General features: G+C 42.2%; 1 protein-coding gene across 4 annotated transcripts in view; it reads left to right on the top strand.

Moving 5' to 3' along the window:
- The window catches only part of EXOSC3 (exosome component 3), a 36,889-nt gene that overhangs the window by 4,151 nt on the left and 14,714 nt on the right, over window positions 1-18,024 (top strand). The window contains exons 1-5 of one of the 4 annotated variants that reach the window (XM_017949729.3): window positions 11,859-12,635; window positions 13,321-13,470; window positions 15,253-15,404; window positions 16,495-16,717; window positions 17,043-17,488. In XM_017949729.3, the coding sequence (XP_017805218.1) occupies window positions 12,312-12,635; window positions 13,321-13,470; window positions 15,253-15,404; window positions 16,495-16,696 (828 nt within the window). In that variant the 5' untranslated portion in view covers window positions 11,859-12,311 and the 3' untranslated portion in view covers window positions 16,697-16,717; window positions 17,043-17,488. Of the gene's footprint in view, window positions 1-11,842; window positions 12,636-13,320; window positions 13,471-15,252; window positions 15,405-16,494; window positions 17,489-18,024 lie in introns of those variants that run through there. The other 3 variants (XM_017949727.3, XM_009188472.3, XM_009188473.4) reach the window with 3 other exon arrangements.

The following is an 18,024-nucleotide window of genomic DNA, read 5'->3' as shown; positions in this document are numbered from 1 at the left end:
AAGTATATAGAATAACAAGCAACGAACTGAAATAAGGCAATCACCAACTCCATGAAAAATAAAGGATTGTGTAAAATGTACAATCTGTCAAGGCAGATAACAATATTTGCACTGGTAATATTGTAAAAAATGGCTTCTGATTTAACCAGAAATTATGCTGTAACTATGCCATGTGTTAGCAAAGCGTAGAAAGGGAAGGATGAAGAGTGTGGAAATAGGAAGAGCCAAAACCACATCTACCTTGTCAGGAAGTCAACACATTCTCTTAAAATTAAGAAATCAAGCAGTATCAGTGTATTATATTTAAACACTGAGGTAAAATATCAGATAAGGCTGGGCGCGGTGGCTCAAGCCTGTAATCCCAGCACTTTGGGAGGCCAAGACGGGCAGATCACGAGGTCAGGAGATCGAGACCATCCTGGCTAACCCGATGAAACCTCGTCTCTACTAAAAAAATACAAAAAAAACTAGCCGGGCGAGGTGGCGGCGCCTGTAGTCCCAGCTACTCCGGAGGCTGAGGCAGGAGAATGGCGTGAACCCGGGAGGCAGAGCTTGCAGTGAGCTGAGATCCGGCCACTGCACTCCAGCCTGGGCGACAGAGCAAGACTCCGTCTCAAAAAAAAAAAAAAAAAAAAAAAATCGGATAAAATTGCTGTAGATGAAGGTAGTTGTCTTTTCGGATGGGAACTGGAGGGTGGCAATGGGTAGGAATTTTCTCGTCTTCTCAGACTGAAACTTCGTATCCTTAGGCATGAAGTCCCGTTTCCACCCCCCATTCCCCACCCCCAAGCACCTGGCATCCACTGCTGTTTTTCAGAAGCCTTGTAGACTCAAAATTACCTGCACTATTTAGGTGAAAACTAAAAGTGGATATTTTCAAAGGTGTAAGTCATGTTACTGTTTTTCCTCAAGTATACTGTTTTCAGCCTAGAGCAAAAGTAAACTTTTAAGTGGTCTCTGCAGGGATATGTGACATTAAATGTTCATAAAGCTGGAGAAACACCTAGCAAGTTTAAGTTAGTGGAGCTTTTCCTGGTACAGAAACTCCTTCACAGAGTTCACACAATGCCTTTGATATACTGGTTTCTAGGTTCTCGGGATCTGAGTGTGTATGTGCATTTGCACAAATTTGGTTGTTTCAATCTGGTGTGTTTGATGCTATGATAAATTATGGACAGTGAGCTATGGAAACACAGATGAGGGACAGTTCAACAGAGGGTCAGAAGATACTCCTTGGAGGAGCTGGTGATCAAGCCAGTTTTTAAGGAGAGGTTAAGCAGAGGGAGGGAGACTGGATTGTTAAGCAGGGTGCATACAAGGCATGAAGAATGGCACAGATCAGGGCATGTTTGGTAAATTTACAAGGGATTTGGTGTTGCTCAAGAAATGGAAGTCAGGGAGAAACAGAATGAGGTGCAAGGTGAGCAGAGGAGAGGGTCACAGAGAGTCTTAGTTTTTTCCCTGTAGGTGATATGATGCTCTTGGAGGGCGTTCAGGCAGGAGAAAGGCATGGTCGAAGCTGTGTTTGTTGTTTGTTTTGCAACAAGTTTTTCCATATATTTGCCCCATCAGGCTGAATTGTCATCAAGAAGGTATCTATTTTGACTGTCTCCATATTATGTTTTTAGTTACGAAAAATTTTCAAACAAAATTAGAGAGAAGAGTATTAAAAACATAACTATATGCCCATCATCCAGATTCCATTATTAGGATTTTGCCACATTCAATTCATCTCTTTCTCTCTCTCTCCCCTTTTTCTGTGAAAATAATTCTTTATTATGGTAAAATATATATAAACATAAAATTTACCATTTTAATCATTTTAAGGTATACAGTTCAGTGATATTAGGTACATTCACATTGTTGTGCATCCATCACCACCATCCATATCCAGAACGTTTTCGTCTTCCCAAACTGAAACTCTGTACCCATGAAACAATAACTCCCATTGCCCCGTCTCTCCAGCCTCTGGCAACTAAATAGCAACTTTGTGTCTCTATGGTTTGAAGGCATTTCATATAAATGGAATAATACAATATGTGGCCTTTTACTTAGCATATTTTTTAGATCAATTTTACATTGTAGTACATATTAGCATTTAGTTCCTTTTAGGTTTAAATAATATTCTATTGTATGATATACCATGCTTTGTTTATTCACTTATCAGTTGCTGGACATTTGCATTATTTATACTTTTGGCTATTAATCATTATGCTATGAACATTCATGTCTAAGGTTTTGTGGAAACATAAGCTTTCAGTTTTCTTGGGTATATCCTAGAAATGGAATTGTCTGCCTGCCTTTCTTTCTTTCTCCCTCCCCTCCGCTCCCCTCCCCTCCCACCTCCCTTCTGCCCTCCCCTCCCCTCCCCTCCCTTCTCTTCCCCTCCCTTCCCCTCCCTTCCCCTCTCTTCCCTTCTCTTTTCAGAGATGGGGTCTCTGTTACTCAGGTTGGTCTCAAACTCCTGGGCTCAAGTGATCATCCTGCCCAGCCTTCTACAGTGCTGGGATTACAGGCATGAGCCACCAGGCCCCTGGCTGGAATTGCCATGTTATATGGGAACTTTATGTTTGCATTATTTATACTTTTGGCTATTAGGAAGTGAGCTATGGGAAGGGAAGGGAAGGGAAAAAGAAAGAAAGGTAGGCAGACAATTCCACTTCTAGGATATACCCAAGAAAACTGAAAGCTTATGTTTACACAAAAATTTAGACATGAATGTTCATAGCATAATGATTAATAGCCAGAAGTATAAATAATGCAAACTTTATGTTTAAGAAGCTGCAAAACTGTTTTTCAGTTTTCAAAGTGGCTGTACCATTTTACAATTCTACCAGCAAGATGAGTGTTCTGAAATTTCTATATCCACAACAATACTGGTTATAATCTGTCTTTTTTATTGTAGCCATCCTAGTGGAGGTGAAGTGATATCTCATTGTAATTTAATTTGAATTTCCCAGATGACTAATGAGACTGAGTATCTTTGCATATGCTTATTGGTTGTTCATATATCTTCTTTGAATAAATGTCTATTTGGATCCTTGGCCCAACTTTAAATTGGGTCATCTATCTTTTTATTATTGAGTTGTAAAGTTCTTTATATATTCTAGATACATGTCCCTTATCAGACATATAATTTTAAAATCTTTTCTCCTGAATAGTGAGTTATCTGTTCTAATTTTGATAAAGTCAGATTTTTCTATTTTTTCCTGAATGTGATTTTGGTGGTATAACATCTAAGAAGCCACTGTCAAATCCAAGGTCACAAAGATTTGCCTCTGTATTTTCTTCTAAGAGTTTTATAATTTTAGTTCTGAGATTTAGGCCTTTCAATCATTTAATGTTTGTATATAGTTTAAGATAGGGGTCCAACTTCATTCTTTTGCATGTGTATATCCAGTTGTGCCTACACCATTTATTGAAAACATTATTCTTTCCCTATTGAATTGTCTTGGCACCTCTCTCAAAAATCAGCTAATCATAAGCATGAAGGGTTTTTTAAAAATATTTTTTCCCATCTCTCAACTTTTAGCTGAAGATGATGGGTTATTTCTGTATCTCAATTCCATTTCATTAATCTGTGTCTATCCTTATACCTATACAACATTGTCTTCATTACTGTAGCCTTGTAGCAAGTTTTGCAATCAGAAATATAAGTTCTTTTGTTCTGACAAAAGAAGAACTTTGTTCTTCTTCAAGATTGTTTTGGCTATTCTGAGTCTCTTGAATTTCCATACAAACTTTAGGAGCAATTTGTCATTTTTTGCAAGGAAGGCAGTTGGAATTCTGAGAAAAATTGGATTGAATCGGTATTTCAATTTTGGGAATAGTGTTATCTTAGCAATATTTTTAAAAATTATTATTTTTTGTGGAGATGTAGTCTCACTTTGTTGCCTAGGGTGGTCAGGAACTCCTGGGCTCAGTCATCCTGCCATGACCTCCCATTAATAATATTAAATCATCTGAACCATGAAAATGGGGTGGGGTGCCTTTTCAATTATTTAGATCTTTGTTAATTTCTTTTAACAATACTTTGTAGTTTTCAGAGTTTAAGTTTCTGACCAGGCACAATGGCTCACGCCTGTAATCCCAACACTTTGGGAGGCTGAATGTGAGGATTGCTTGAGCCCAAAAGTTCAAAATCAGGCTGAGCAACATAGTGAGACCTCCATCTCTACAAAACTAAAAAAAAAAAAAAAAAAAAAGTTTGACATTTCTTTTGTTGAATTAATTCCCAAATATTTTCTTTTTTTTTTTTGATGCTATATAGTGGAATTATTTTTAAAGTTTTATTTTGGGGTTGTTCATTTCAAGGGTACAGAAATATAATTAATTTTTGTATATCCTGCAAGCTTGCTGAACTTGTTAGTGTTAGTTCCAATGTTTGCGTGTGGGGGGGGTTGGAGGGGTGGGTGTCTTAGGATTTTCTATATACCAGATCACATCACGTGCAAATATAGATGGTTTTAATTTTTCTTTTCCTATCTAGATATCTTTATTGCTTTTACTTACCAAATTACCCTGGACAGAACCCCCAGTATAATGTTGAATGGAAATGGCAAGAGCAGACTTCCTTGTCTTATTCCTGATCTTAAGTGCAAAGCTTTCAGTCTTTCACTATTAAGTGTTATCTGTGGGTTTTTCATAGACGTCTTTTATCAAATGGAGGAGGTTCCTTTCTAATCCTAGTTATTGAGGTTTGGTTTTGTTTTTGTTTTTAAATCATGACAGGGTGTTAGACTTTCTCAAATGCTTTTTCTGCATCCTTTGAGATGGCATAATACATTAATTGATTTCAGATGTTAAAAGACCTTGCATACTTGGGATTAATTCTACTTGGTCACAGTATACAGTCCTTTCTATATGTTGCTGGATTCAGTTTGCTAGTGTTTTATTGAAGATTTCTGTGTCTGTATTCATAAAGGATATTGATCTGTAGTTTCCTTTTCCTATGATGTCTTTAGTTTTGATATCAGGGTAATACTGGCCTCATCAAGTGAATTGGGATATGTTCCCCCCTCTTCTGTTTTTTGTAAGAGTTTGTGATAACTGGTATTGATTCTTATTTAAATGTTCGGTATAATTCACCAGTGAAGCTATCTGGGAATGGGCAGACTCTACCTTATTGCTATTACTGATGAGTTTGATATTACCACCTGATCTGGTTTGGTTGTGACCCCACATAAATCTCATCTTGAATTTTAACTCCCACAATTCCCATCTGTCATGGGAGGAACGTGGTAGGAGGTGATTGAATTATGGGGTAGATCTTTCCTGTGCTGTTCTCAGAACGCTGAATAAGTCTCACAAGATCGGATGGTTTTAAAAACAGGAGTCTCCCTGCACAAGCTCTCTTTGCCTGCCACCATAAGATGTGACTTGCTCTTCCTTGCCTTCCGCCATGATTGTGAGGCCTCCCCTGCCATGTGGAACTGTAAGCCCATTAAACCTCTTTTTCTTCCCAGTCTTGGATATGTCTTTATCAACAGCATGAAAATGGACTAATACACAACCTCATGAGACCTTGTGCCAGTTATCAATGTATTGTCTCTCAGGTCCAAATTCATCCTTCACTGCCTGCTCTGAGAAAATGGATCTGAGCCTTACATTTTTTTTTTCCTTTATTCTCTTTTGTGATGATATGCTTTATAGGTAGAATGCCCTGAAGAGCCATTTCAGGAGGAATGGGTTTTGCTTCCTGGTCTCATTGTGCTCACTGGCACACTTCTGCAGCACAGCACCTTCTCCAGCATCTGTTCCTGCTTTGATTGGTGGCCACAAACACTTGGCAGCCAGCAATATTCCTTAGCACCCTATTGGGCAGTTTTATAGCAGAGGCTTCCAGGAGACTCCTCCCCATGAATACATTTCCTCAGCAACCTAAAAGTGCCAGAAAATTCTAGAGGGTGGATTTATGGGAAGTTCCACTGGCAGATTCCCAATGACTTCTTGCCATTTAATGAGCCATAGCCGTACTCTCTTCAAAAGGGTCTCAATCAGCCCTGGCTGGAGGTGAGAGGCTCCTCCTTGGGAACTCTATCACAGCATTAGAGTAGCAGCTGTTCCTTATATCTGCTATTGCCATACTCTTTAAAGCTCTCTAGTTCTTTTTTTTTTTTTTGAGACGGAGTCTTGCTCTGTCGCCCAGGCTGGAGTGCTGTGGCCGGATCTCAGCTCACTGCAAGCTCCGCCTCCCGGGTTCCCGCCATTCTCCTGCCTCAGCCTCCCGAGTAGCTGGGACTACAGGCGCCCGCCACCTCGCCCGGCTAGTTTTTTGTATTTTTTTAGTAGAGACGGGGTTTCACCGTGTTAGCCAGGATGGTCTCGATCTCCTGACCTCGTGATCCGCCCGTCTCGGCCTCCCAAAGTGCTGGGATTACAGGCTTGAGCCACCGCGCCCGGCTAAAGCTCTCTAGTTCTTATTAGCCAGTGCTTCTTTATTCCAGTACCCTGTTATAGCTAATAATTCCTCATATATTAAACTGTCTCTATTCAAATGAGCATGGTTTGTCTCCTGATGAGACTTTGACTGATAAAGATATATCAAGCTTTTCCATGGATCCATCCATGCCTGGTCCTTGTATATAGAAGGCATTCAATGAATATAGTCCCTTAATAACATCATGACACACGGTTTTCTTATGTAGTTGTCACAATTTCAGGCCCTTTCAGCCTTATATTTATTGAGGAGTTACTCTCTGTGCTCAGGAATCTTACTGTGTGGCAGGAGATAAGAGGAGAGAATCAGTAGCTAGAAGAATACAACAGCTAAAGTGGCCTTGGTGAATAGTCCAGAATGATAAAAAAAAAAAAAAAAAAACTTAGAGCATTAAAAAAAATTGCATGAGATGACACTGCAGAGATAAGCTAGAATCAGATGATGACAGGCCTTGACTTCTATTGGGAAAGGCAGTCTGCTGTGGCCTTGAGCATCTCTGCATGTGCTTGCTAAGTATACCAAACACAAGGCCTAACTTTCCTCTAATACTGAACCATTTCTAGCTAGTCACATTGGCATTTAAGTAGGTTAAGATGACCACAGCATAACTACCATGCAACAGCTCACTCCCTCAGGGAAGGAGGCTGGTTTGTTTGCCACTTGCTACAAAAGATGTTAGGCCCTTGGCCCTGGATCCCTCAGTTGTGGTGCAAATTGCTGCATGTGCAACCACTGTCCGGGCCCATTGCATTTACTCCATAGGACTTGAGGACAGGCCAACCAGTGCTATACCATGCTGATACTTCCACTGTATACTGTATTGAATAATAAATTTCTTCATCTGATCCACCAAATTTCATCTACATTGTTACCAATGGAGTTGTGGCAGGTGAACCTGCTTTCTTGCTTAGTCATCTCCTTTGGAGTCTTGCTATTTCTTGCTATTCTCTAGGAGATTGGGGCTCTTCTCTAACAAAGGGTGCCATGACACAGGCACACACACGCACTACAAAATGAAAATAAACATGAACTAGAAAGATGTTTCCTTACTTGAGAAATGCAGATAAATGTCAAAGCTATTGGAAACCAGAAAGCCAAGTAATTTTGAGTATTTAAAATCAGTCCTGTATTGTGATACACCAAGACCAAACTTGAATGTTATTCCACATAGGAATCTAACCAACAGAATGTAGTTCAGATTTGGGGAATGATGGTGAGGAAACTATAGTTTATGGAATTGCTAACACATTTAAAACTGTAGTTGGTAAGAAAAAGTGTGTTCTGGGCTGGGAGTGGCAGCTCACGCCTGTAATCCCAGCACTTTCGGAGGCCGAGGTGGGCAGATCACCTGAGGTCAGGAGTTCAAGACCAGGCTGACCAATGCGGCAAAACCCCATCTCTACTAAAAATACAAAAATTTAGCGAGGTGTGGTGGTGCATGCCTGTAGTCCCAACTACTTGGGAGGCTGAGGCAGGAGAATTGCTTGAACCCGGGAGGCGGAGGTTTTCTGTGAGCCAAGATCGCATCACTGCACTCCAGCCTGAGCAACAGACCAAGACTCCATCTCAAAAAAAACCAAAAGTGTTCTTTTACTTTTTACAATAAATCCTGTTTGAGAAGTTATGATCCTTGTGTAAAAACATCTGTAGCAAGTAGTCTCTCATTTGTGCAGTGATAACTGTGAGCATTTATGTTTTTAGATTAAATCCTGTATTTGAGTAAAGATGTTAACAATACTTTCATGGACTTTTATGGTTAATTTCAGTATGTAAATTAGCATGTAGTTCATTTATAATTTTAGAAACTAGTAAACTAAAAAAAAAATTCACTCAAATTATCACTTCCTTTGTAACACCTATCCTGACCCCTGCCTTCCTTCCTTGTAGAGATAACTATTTCATCCTCTGTACCCTCAGGGCTGACACTCTATTCAGGTTGTTGCATCCACCTTAACACTTGCTATCTTCATGTGGAGACAGTGAACTCCCCCAAGGGCAGGGACCAGGACTCAGCGGCCTCCCCAGCTCAATTCCTGGCTGAAAGCAAATGCTCAACTAGTGGTGTTGGTTAAAAGGAACACATGCCCAACCTCACTAGTCTGTAAAGAAAAGCAACCGTGAGATGCCACCTTTCCAACTTCTAAACTAACAAAGATTAGTTATAAAGAGGAAGTTCTGGGAGGAGTCCAGAAAGCTACATTCTGGTCCAACCTTTCCAAAGGTCAATTTGGCAATTTCCCCAAGTGTCATACTAATGTTATGTAACCCCAAATTCAGGCTCATGTACCTGATGCAAAGCTGAAGCCAAACACTAAGACACAGGTGGTTGGAGATAGAGAAAGGATTGTTCAGTTGGGCCAAAGCAAGAAGGCAGAAGAGAAAGATCTCTCAACTGTACTTAACAAAGAGATGACAGCAGGCGTTTTTATGGGGTAGGGTGTAAAGGAGGGAGAGTTGCCAGGAAGATAGGGGAAAAGTCTGTGCCTCTACAGTCTCAGATAAAACTTTGAGCAACCAGACTTATAGGTGCCAGCAGCTGGTCGAAAAGTCCTTAATGGCATTCATTCCTTCTGCAAAATATTTTCATGATCCTGAAAGTTATCTCTCCTGCTAGACAAAGAAACAGGACATCAGCAGTTTATAATTATATTGTGGGAACAAGAGATATTGGGCAAAACGCGAGCGCTTACTATGTGCATGCAAGCAAGGGCCTGATCAGAATTTTCACTATGGCCGGGTGCGGTGGCTCACGTCTGGATTTCCAGCACTTTGGGAGGCCGAGGCCCGCAGATCATTTTGAGGTCAGGAGTTGGAGACCAGTCTGGCCAACATGGTGAAACCCCGACTCTACTAAAAATACAAAAATTAGCCAGTCGTGGTGGTGCATGCCTGTAATCCTAGCTACTTGGGAGGTTGAGCCAAGAGAATCACTTGAACTTGGAAAGTGGAGGTTGCAATAAGCCGAGATCATACCACTGCACTCCATTCTGGGCGGCAGAGCGAGACTTGGCCTCAAAAAACAAAGCAAAACAGAAAAAAAAAACAATAACAAACAACAACAACAACAAAAAACACCAAACGGAATTTTCAATACCTCAGTTACTAAAAATGCCAGAGAAAAATGCCAGAGTACTTAAATCTCAAGGAGCCTGGTTACACTCCGAATGGGGAGACGTAGGCCAGAGGCACTGGAAAGGTGAGCAGTGCTTTGGCTGGAAACCCGTCAGCCTCTGACAGAGAACTGGCATAATCTACCTCGCGATCTGCAAGGAAACACACGGGCCGGCAGAGGGCAAATCGCGCACGCCACCTGCACCGGGCTCCGGCCTCCGGCCTCCTCCGCATTCCACAGTTGTTGCACTTTTCCCACTTTTATAACCGAGAGAGGAAGTACGCGCTGCTCGAAAACGCGAAACGCGCATGGGACCCTAGGACCGACTCGCGCGCCCTCGACGGCTTGAAACCGGGTTCCAGACACTCGTTCGCGCCCTAGGGCTCCCGTCGCCCAGGTCCGGGTGCTCACTCTCTCCAGGGCGCAAGACCGCGAGGTGGCGAAGCACCTACTTGGCTGCGCGCGACGTGGCGGGGACGCAGCAGTCCCGCGCGCCCCACCCGCTCTGGGCGTGTCAGGGTAGGCGGTGTTCAGGAGTAGAGCCCCGCCCAGCCACCGCCTTCGGGTCCTGAGAAGACTCTCCTCCCAGCCTCCCTGTTTCAGCTGTTGACCTGCGAGAGAGCTACACCGCTCGCCACGTGCGGTCCCCTCAGGGTAGTGGGCCTCATAGGGCTCCGCCGCCAGATCTGGGCCAAGTTTCTTCCAGAGACTTCACTACCGACATGGGGTGTATGAAGGACGGTCCAGAGAACATTTCCCGACCTGCCTGTTTGCCTGACCTGAATGTGAGGTCCTTGAGCGCCCTTGAGCCGTGGCCTTGGGCCTGCCAAGATTGAGGCAGGCATGGTCACCGAATACTTCTGGAGTGGGGAAGCGGGCACAATTTACACTGTCCCTGCCACAGGAGCTTCCACTTTTGCCAGGGAAACTAACCTGGAGGTGGGAGCTCCTTTTATTTGTTGGCCTTTTATTATACCCAGGGGAAAATAGTTTGCCAAATTTGGAGGGTGTGTTAGAAATGATCTGTCTTAATCATCCTGAAAAATCTAAAAATTTGGCTGGGCATGGTTGCTCACGCCTGTAATCCCAGTACTTTGGGAGGCCAAAGTGGGCCGATCACTTGAGGTCAGGCGTTCAAGACCAGCCTGGCCAGCATGGTGAAGCGCTGTCTCTACTAAAAATACAAAAATTAGCCAGGTGTGGTGGTGCACTCCTGTAATCCTAGCTACTCGGGAGCCTGAGGTAGGAGAATCGCTTGAACCTGGGAGGCAGAGGTTGCAGTCAGCCGAGATGGTGCCACTGCAGTCCAGCCTGGGTGACAGAGCAAGACTCTGTCTAAAAAAAATATATTTATATATTATATATATTTATATGTTATATATTTATATGTTATATATTTCATATATTTTTATATATTTTATATATATATAACATTGGAAGCAGGTGCCTCAAAGAGGTGAGCAGCAGAAAGGGAGGGCAGTTAAAGGCCATCAGTCAGTCATGGCCTCCCAGACCCTGGGAACTCTACCACTGCTGGAGAATCTGATCAAGCACTAATTGAAGGTTCCAGTTGACAGAGAAAACGGTGATTTCAAATAACCTCAAAAGTCAGATGATTGGAAGCTCTATGGATTTGGAATTCAACTGCTTCTCACCTGGGCAACTAAGTGTGCTCCAGGGAAATTTGAGTTACTTATATTCCAGGCCATGCAGGACTATCGCAAGCATGTGAAATATGTATATTTGCAGGGGGAAAAAGTCTAGGGAGAAATACACACCAAAGGAATACATTCGTTCATTCATCAGGCATTACCTATTTCATGCCACACCTTGGGCTCTAAAGAATCAGAACTACCACGTAGCAAGGGAGAAAAACGGGTAAGAATAAAACATCGTTTATTTCCTTATTTTATTTTTGTCAGTGTTTTCTAAATGTGACTAGATCTCTAACAACCAAGAAGGTTTTATTTATTTTGAAAAAATATACTTTCCCTGTTAAAAGGTGAGCCACTCTTCTGAGGGCAGAATCAGAAAGAAGGGTCCAGAAGCCCACCTAGCGTCCGATTTCCTTCTTTTTTTTTTTTTTTGTTTGTTTGTTTAACAGCGTCTCACTCTGTCGTCCATACTGGAGTGCAGTGGCACCATCTCGGCTCACTGCAACCTCCGCCTCCTAGGTTCAAGTGATTCTCCTGCCTCAGCCTCCCGAGTAGCTGGGATTACAGGTGCATGCCATCACGCCCGACTGATTTTTGTATTTTTAGTAGAGATAGGGTTTCACCATGGTGGCCAGGCTGGTCTTGAACTCCTCACCTCAAATGATCCACCCACCTTGGCCTCCCAAACTGCTGGGATTACAGGCGTGAGCCACTGCACCCGGCCCCAGCGTCCAGTTTTCAAAGCCCCTCTGCTCAGCTTCCAGAGATCCCAGGAAACTCTAAGTGGGAGCATCTCGTATCCCCACGATGCGACCGGTCACAAAACACGGGACCCGAGACACTGAAAGTGGAGGCTTCTTGATGGATCAAGCTGCGCAGTTCTCATACCGACCCGCGGCTAGGCTGTAAGACAGGTGGTCGGCTACAGACACAATCACAGCCACCTTGGACAAGGACCCGTGAGCTGACAGCCATTAAGCTTCATAAACTGGTCCAAATCCAACGGACAGCTACTGCCGGAAACGGAAAGTCCTCAAGGGCGGGTGTTGGAAGCAGAGCGGAAGCGGAAGGAGGGTACCGGAAACGGTGTTTGGTGGCGCACGCGATGGCCGAACCTGTGTCTGTTGCGGCTGAATATCTCGCGGGCAGCAGGGCGCGCGCTGCACGCACAGTACTAGGTCAGGTGGTGCTCCCGGGTGAGGAGCTGCTCCTGCCGGAACAGGAGGACGCGGAAGGCCCTGGCGGTGCCGGGGAGCGACCGTTGAGCCTGAATGCTGGAGCGCGCTCGCGGGTGCGCGTTGTATGCGGCCCGGGCTTGCGGCGCTGTGGGGACCGCCTGCTGGTCACCAAGTGCGGCCGCCTCCGTCACAAGGAGCCCGGCAGTGGCAGCGGCGGCGGTGTTTACTGGGTGGACTCTCAGCAGAAGCGGGTGAGCTGGGACTGCGGAGGGGTGGTGCGGCCGTGAGAGTGATAGCCCTGGTTTGAGAAGACCTCCCAAAAGAAGAAGGGATGGGATCCTGAGGCCCTCTGTTGTTCAGGCAAACCTAGAGCCACCGTAGTCTTGTGCCCATTTCTGCATGTCCTTTAGAGGGACCGTGAACAATAGGAACATAGCCTGAGAAGGGCGACCAGGAGAGAAAAACGTTTGGAGACCGTGAGTCATGATTATAAAGTCTTCAAAACTCCAAACGTCAGGGAGCAGCAGGCTTGCCCGTTCAAGTCTCAGAGGGCAAGACCAGGCTCAATGAGTGGATGTCATAGGGAGTTAATTTCTCCTAGAACAGGTAAGAACTTTCATATAGAAAAAAATTGTCTAACTATGGAATGGGCTTCCTTGGTTGTAAGGATTCCTTTGCCACTGAACTTATGCCACAATGCTAGGAACTTACTGGTTGGGGTGCTGAAGAGATAATGGGGTTTGGACTCAATTAACAGACTACCAGAAGCTGCACACCTGACACTTTATGATGTGATTTTCTTTTACCGAAAGTGGCATATGATCAGATTTCTTTCTCTTTAATGACAATAAAGTAACCACGAAGGACTTGCTGAAGGTATCTTCCAATGGTATCTTCTCATTTATGGCTGTTTTCTCATTCTATTTCCTTTTGTAGTATGTTCCAGTGAAAGGAGACCATGTGATTGGCATAGTGACAGCTAAATCTGGAGATATATTCAAAGTTGATGTTGGAGGGAGTGAGCCAGCTTCTTTGTCTTACTTGTCATTTGAAGGTGCAACTAAAAGAAACAGACCAAATGTGCAGGTAATTATGGGAGCCATTGGCTTCAAAGAAAGAAACATCCATTCCCTAGAACACTCAGATATCCAGAAGGCTACCTGAATTGTCTCCAAAGTATGACCTAGATCTTTGAGCATGTATATAATTGCCCCAGGCTCCAAGAGTTTCTTCAGATGCTGCAGGATCAGAGCCACATAATTTTTTTTTTTTTTTTTTAACATTTACAATTTATTTTACATTGGCCACATTTGTTCTTGGGATGTTTCATTTCTACTGAGTTGAAAGGTTGTATCTGTCATCACCATTATTTGTTATGTCCATATCCTCGGGACAAGGATGTCTGCTGTAGGCTTAGAGGAGGGACAGGTGGTGCAAATTGACATTATCAGCTATCCATCCATCCTGGCTGTAGGTCCTAGAAGCTGATAGAGGAGTAATACTGTTACCTTGGGTTTTCAGGTTGGGCTTTTCAGGTAGCATAGCCACACGCTGCTTGTCTATCCAGCCCGAAATTTAGTGATGTCTTTGCCTCTTCACATTTACTTCTCATGCAAATTTATTTGCTTAATCTTATTTGATTCTGTCTCTGATTTTTGGCATGTCTATCCCTTTAGCTCCACTTTGCAAGTTCAGGCTTTAGCTCCGTCTTGACTGGTCTCAGTCACTTCTTCATTAATCCTTGCCTCCACGCTTTTACCTCACCATCCAGGGTTTTGAGAGCTGACATCCTAACACAGTTACTTTCTCGAAAAGGAAAAACGAGATTCTCCAAAATCCACAGAATTCCTTGGCATTACACTCCAGGTGTCTTTCCTCATCCCTAATCATATCCTTCATACAGCCATACTCTAATCACACCAAACGCCATTAGACTCAATTTCCTGCCCTTATTCCTTTACACATGCTCTTCCCTCTGTCTTGATTGCACTATCCCTTCGCAGCCTGTGGAACACATTCTCATCCTTTGAGACCTAGGCTAAACACGACCACCTCTGTAAAGCCATCCCCAGTTGTGACTTTTCTCATATTTTTGCTCTAGCACTTACTGGAATTAGCCTCGACTTAGGTTTGTTTATATGTACCTCCCCACTGCCCTCCAAGACCAAATGCTTCTGAAAAGCAGAGAATGTTTTGTTCCTCTCTAGTTTACATAGTCACCAACAAACAGTGGGTACTTAATATGTTTTGAGTGAACAGAATTGAGTTCACTCTCCATTTCCTCAGTTTCATCCCTTTAAAGTTTAGCTCTATGAGGTTTTTAAGTAAATCTTGCAGGGAGAAGTGTCAGTGAATTATTGTTTTGTTTTGCTTTGAATAATTTGCATGCCGGAGTTCCTCTCTCTGTAAATCTGTAATTCTCTAGGGTAGTGCCACCTAACATAACTTTCTACAGTGATGCTGTTTTGTATCTGCACTGATTAGTATGGTAGCCACTAGCTGTTGAGCACTTGAAATGTGGCTAATGCAACTCAGGAAATTAATTTTAAATATCTAATTTTAATTAAATATAAGTTTAAACAATTGGCTACCTACCATATTGGACAGTGCAATCCTAGAGGTGTTCTCTGGCCTTGAGATGGGCTCCTTGTCTGTGATTTCCTGGTTGGTGAAAGGGAATGATACATGTGTTCCTTTTTTTCCCCAAGACTCAACTTCAAAGTGACTGTGGGAATCCTGTAGTACAGTCAGTCCCTTAGCCACAGAACTGTAGGTGGCTGGCATTGATGCCTGTGAGAAAGAACCAATAGCAGCACCTGTAGAGTAGTTTGCTGAGAGGAAATGAACTGGTTTTTAATATCATTGTAGGTTGGAGATCTCATCTATGGCCAATTTGTTGTTGCTAATAAAGACATGGAACCAGAGATGGTCTGTATTGACAGCTGTGGACGAGCCAATGGAATGGGTGTCATTGGACAGGATGGTCTGCTTTTTAAAGTGACTCTGGGCTTAATTAGAAAGTAAGTCCTGATGTCTGCTGCCTTGCCTGCCTTCTTTTATAATTACACATTCTTGGAAAGTTGGTTAATCTTCAGGATTCAGATTATTTGTAACATTTAAATTTCTCCTCAAAGTTAAAAATCAATATCCATTTTAACACATTTGGAAACTCATGAATTTAATCCTATCTTCTTGGAAACGCATCAAATTCAGATGTGTTTGGCTGTGTAGTTTCTGGTGGGCTAATACTTCATGCTTTAAGCTCTTACTCTGTATTCATGTCTTCCCTCCCAGGCCTGTTCCTTAGTTGACTCAGCCCAAATGTGAAAACTGGCCTTTCCCCTGTTCTGAGTCACTTGAATACAGATGCAGTCTGCAGTTGTACAGAATTATCAAATTTTTCTAATTATGGGGTCACACGCAGCTTAGATCGTGATGTTCAAGGTTATGTAGCCATTCACAGAAGGCTTCTGACACTTGGTCCTGGTAAGTTTAACAGTTCCCACTGAGGCAGATTCTCTTTTTGGTGTTTACAAATTTACCCACCCAAAGCTGTGCCATATTCAGGGGCTTTACTCCTAGAGCCCGTGAAGTTCAGAGCTATCTTGTATGCCTCTCCTTGCTCCGTATCCTAAAGATCTGGAGAATTAAGTTAGGACATCACAGAAGCATGTTATTAAACCAAGCACCACCCTTATGGTTTGAAAGAGCCAATGTTCCTCTCCAAGTACTATATTTAATGCAAGAGAATAATATGGTCAGGAAAGTAAGTTTAAAGTGTCTTTTAGCACTGTAGGTAACAAAAAAAGTTATGATTCTCAGTCTAGAATTAAATTGCTCTAACAATCTAGTGGAATGACTTTTACATTTTTTGCAAAGTTGGTAACCTAGGGAGTTTGACTTCTTCGTAAGGGATAGCCCACCTCTGTGATCTCTAATGTACCTTTGAACATTGTAAAGTTTCTTGGAAGGAGGCAGCAAATGTCATCATGTGCCTTGTTTTTGTTGAACAACTACGGAGAACTCAGAAAAGGAATCACATTCTAAAGGAGACTCTGGACACACCTTTGCCACTTTATTAAATTTCATTTCCTTTTCTCTTCCCACCAGGCTATTAGCTCCAGACTGTGAAATCATACAGGAAATGGGAAAACTCTATCCACTGGAGATAGTATTTGGAATGAATGGAAGAATATGGGTTAAGGCAAAAACCATCCAGCAGACTTTAATTTTGGCAAACATTTTAGAAGCTTGTGAACACATGACGTCAGATCAAAGAAAACAGATCTTCTCCAGATTGGCAGAAAGTTGATATAGGTGGACTTTTTTACAGGTCAGTTGATGCAAAAAACTATGGGTTTCCTGGGGAATACTTTTTTCACGTGAACCTCTCCCCATTTAAATACTCAGAAGATAAGGTGTGAATGTATATTATCAGATATATTATCAGAGTCCTAAAATATTTTTATAAGTAAGTTACTGGTTTTCACCCACGCTTTAGAGAGAAAATCATTGCAAAATCATATTTTCTGTTTCTGTACAATAAAGTTTACTAAAAAACAGTATTATGGTATATTTGGAGTTAACTCCCTTAGTATTGCTACAGCTTCCATAATTAACTGGAAGTCAGCAGTAAAATAATTTTCTGATTATAATAGTAAGCCAGGTTCACCAGAGGAAATGCAGACTACATGAAAAGTATAAAGCAGCAAAACGTCACCTGTAGTCCCATTATTCAGGGGGTGAGTATATAACAATGAAATACTGTGTGTTTTCCATTTACCAAGTATTGTGTTTTGCATGGATTAACTCCTTTATTCTTACTAACTGCAGAAGACACTTATCCTCATAATTGAAATGGAGGTACAGAATTTAACTTGGCCTACATTCTCTGTATGTTCATCAAATTGAAATTATATTATAGCTTATATGCTACTTTGTAATATACTTTTGTCTACTTCAAATAGCATGATACATTTCACAACTTCCATTAAAAATTCATTAGTCACATATTTCATGTTATAGGATATTTTTGATGTAGTATATTTGATAGATTTTGATATAGTTTATTATTATATAAATGAGGAGGATTTCTGAATCCAAATCTGGCCGAGTATTATTTTGCTAAAATCATTTCCTAGGAGCTAAGCATAGAAAACTCTTCTATGCCATTTAGTATATTAACCAAAACCTTTAAAGGTAAAAAGACTGCCGGGCGATCCACATCAGTGATTCTTGGTTTCTAGACCTCTTTGAGAATATGTGAGATATAGATCCCCTGAAGCCTATCCATAGAAAGTCCTTTTTGGATGAAAGAGATTATAGAACTCATTGTTTATATGTTGATAAAGACCAAGGAGCTTTATGTGTTCCTAATGATGTTTTCTGAGGACTGGGCGGTTTTTTTACTTCAATAGATTTTAGGGCTACAAATGGTTTTGGGTTACGTGAATGAATTGTATAGTGGTGAAGTCTGAGGTGTACCAGTCACCTGAGTACTATATATTGTACCCAATATGTCGTTTTTTTATCCTTCCCCTTCCCCCTTCTGGGTCTCCAGTGTCTTATACCACTCTGTGTGCTTACCTATAGCTTTTCCTACTTACAAGTGAGAACATTTGGTATTTGGTTTTCCATTCT

Source organism: Papio anubis, chromosome 13 (genome assembly GCF_008728515.1).
Source record: "Papio anubis isolate 15944 chromosome 13, Panubis1.0, whole genome shotgun sequence".
NCBI classification, from domain to species: Eukaryota; Metazoa; Chordata; class Mammalia; order Primates; family Cercopithecidae; genus Papio; species Papio anubis.
Note: the sequence above shows the minus strand (reverse complement) of the source record. Positions and strands in the feature narration are given on the sequence as shown.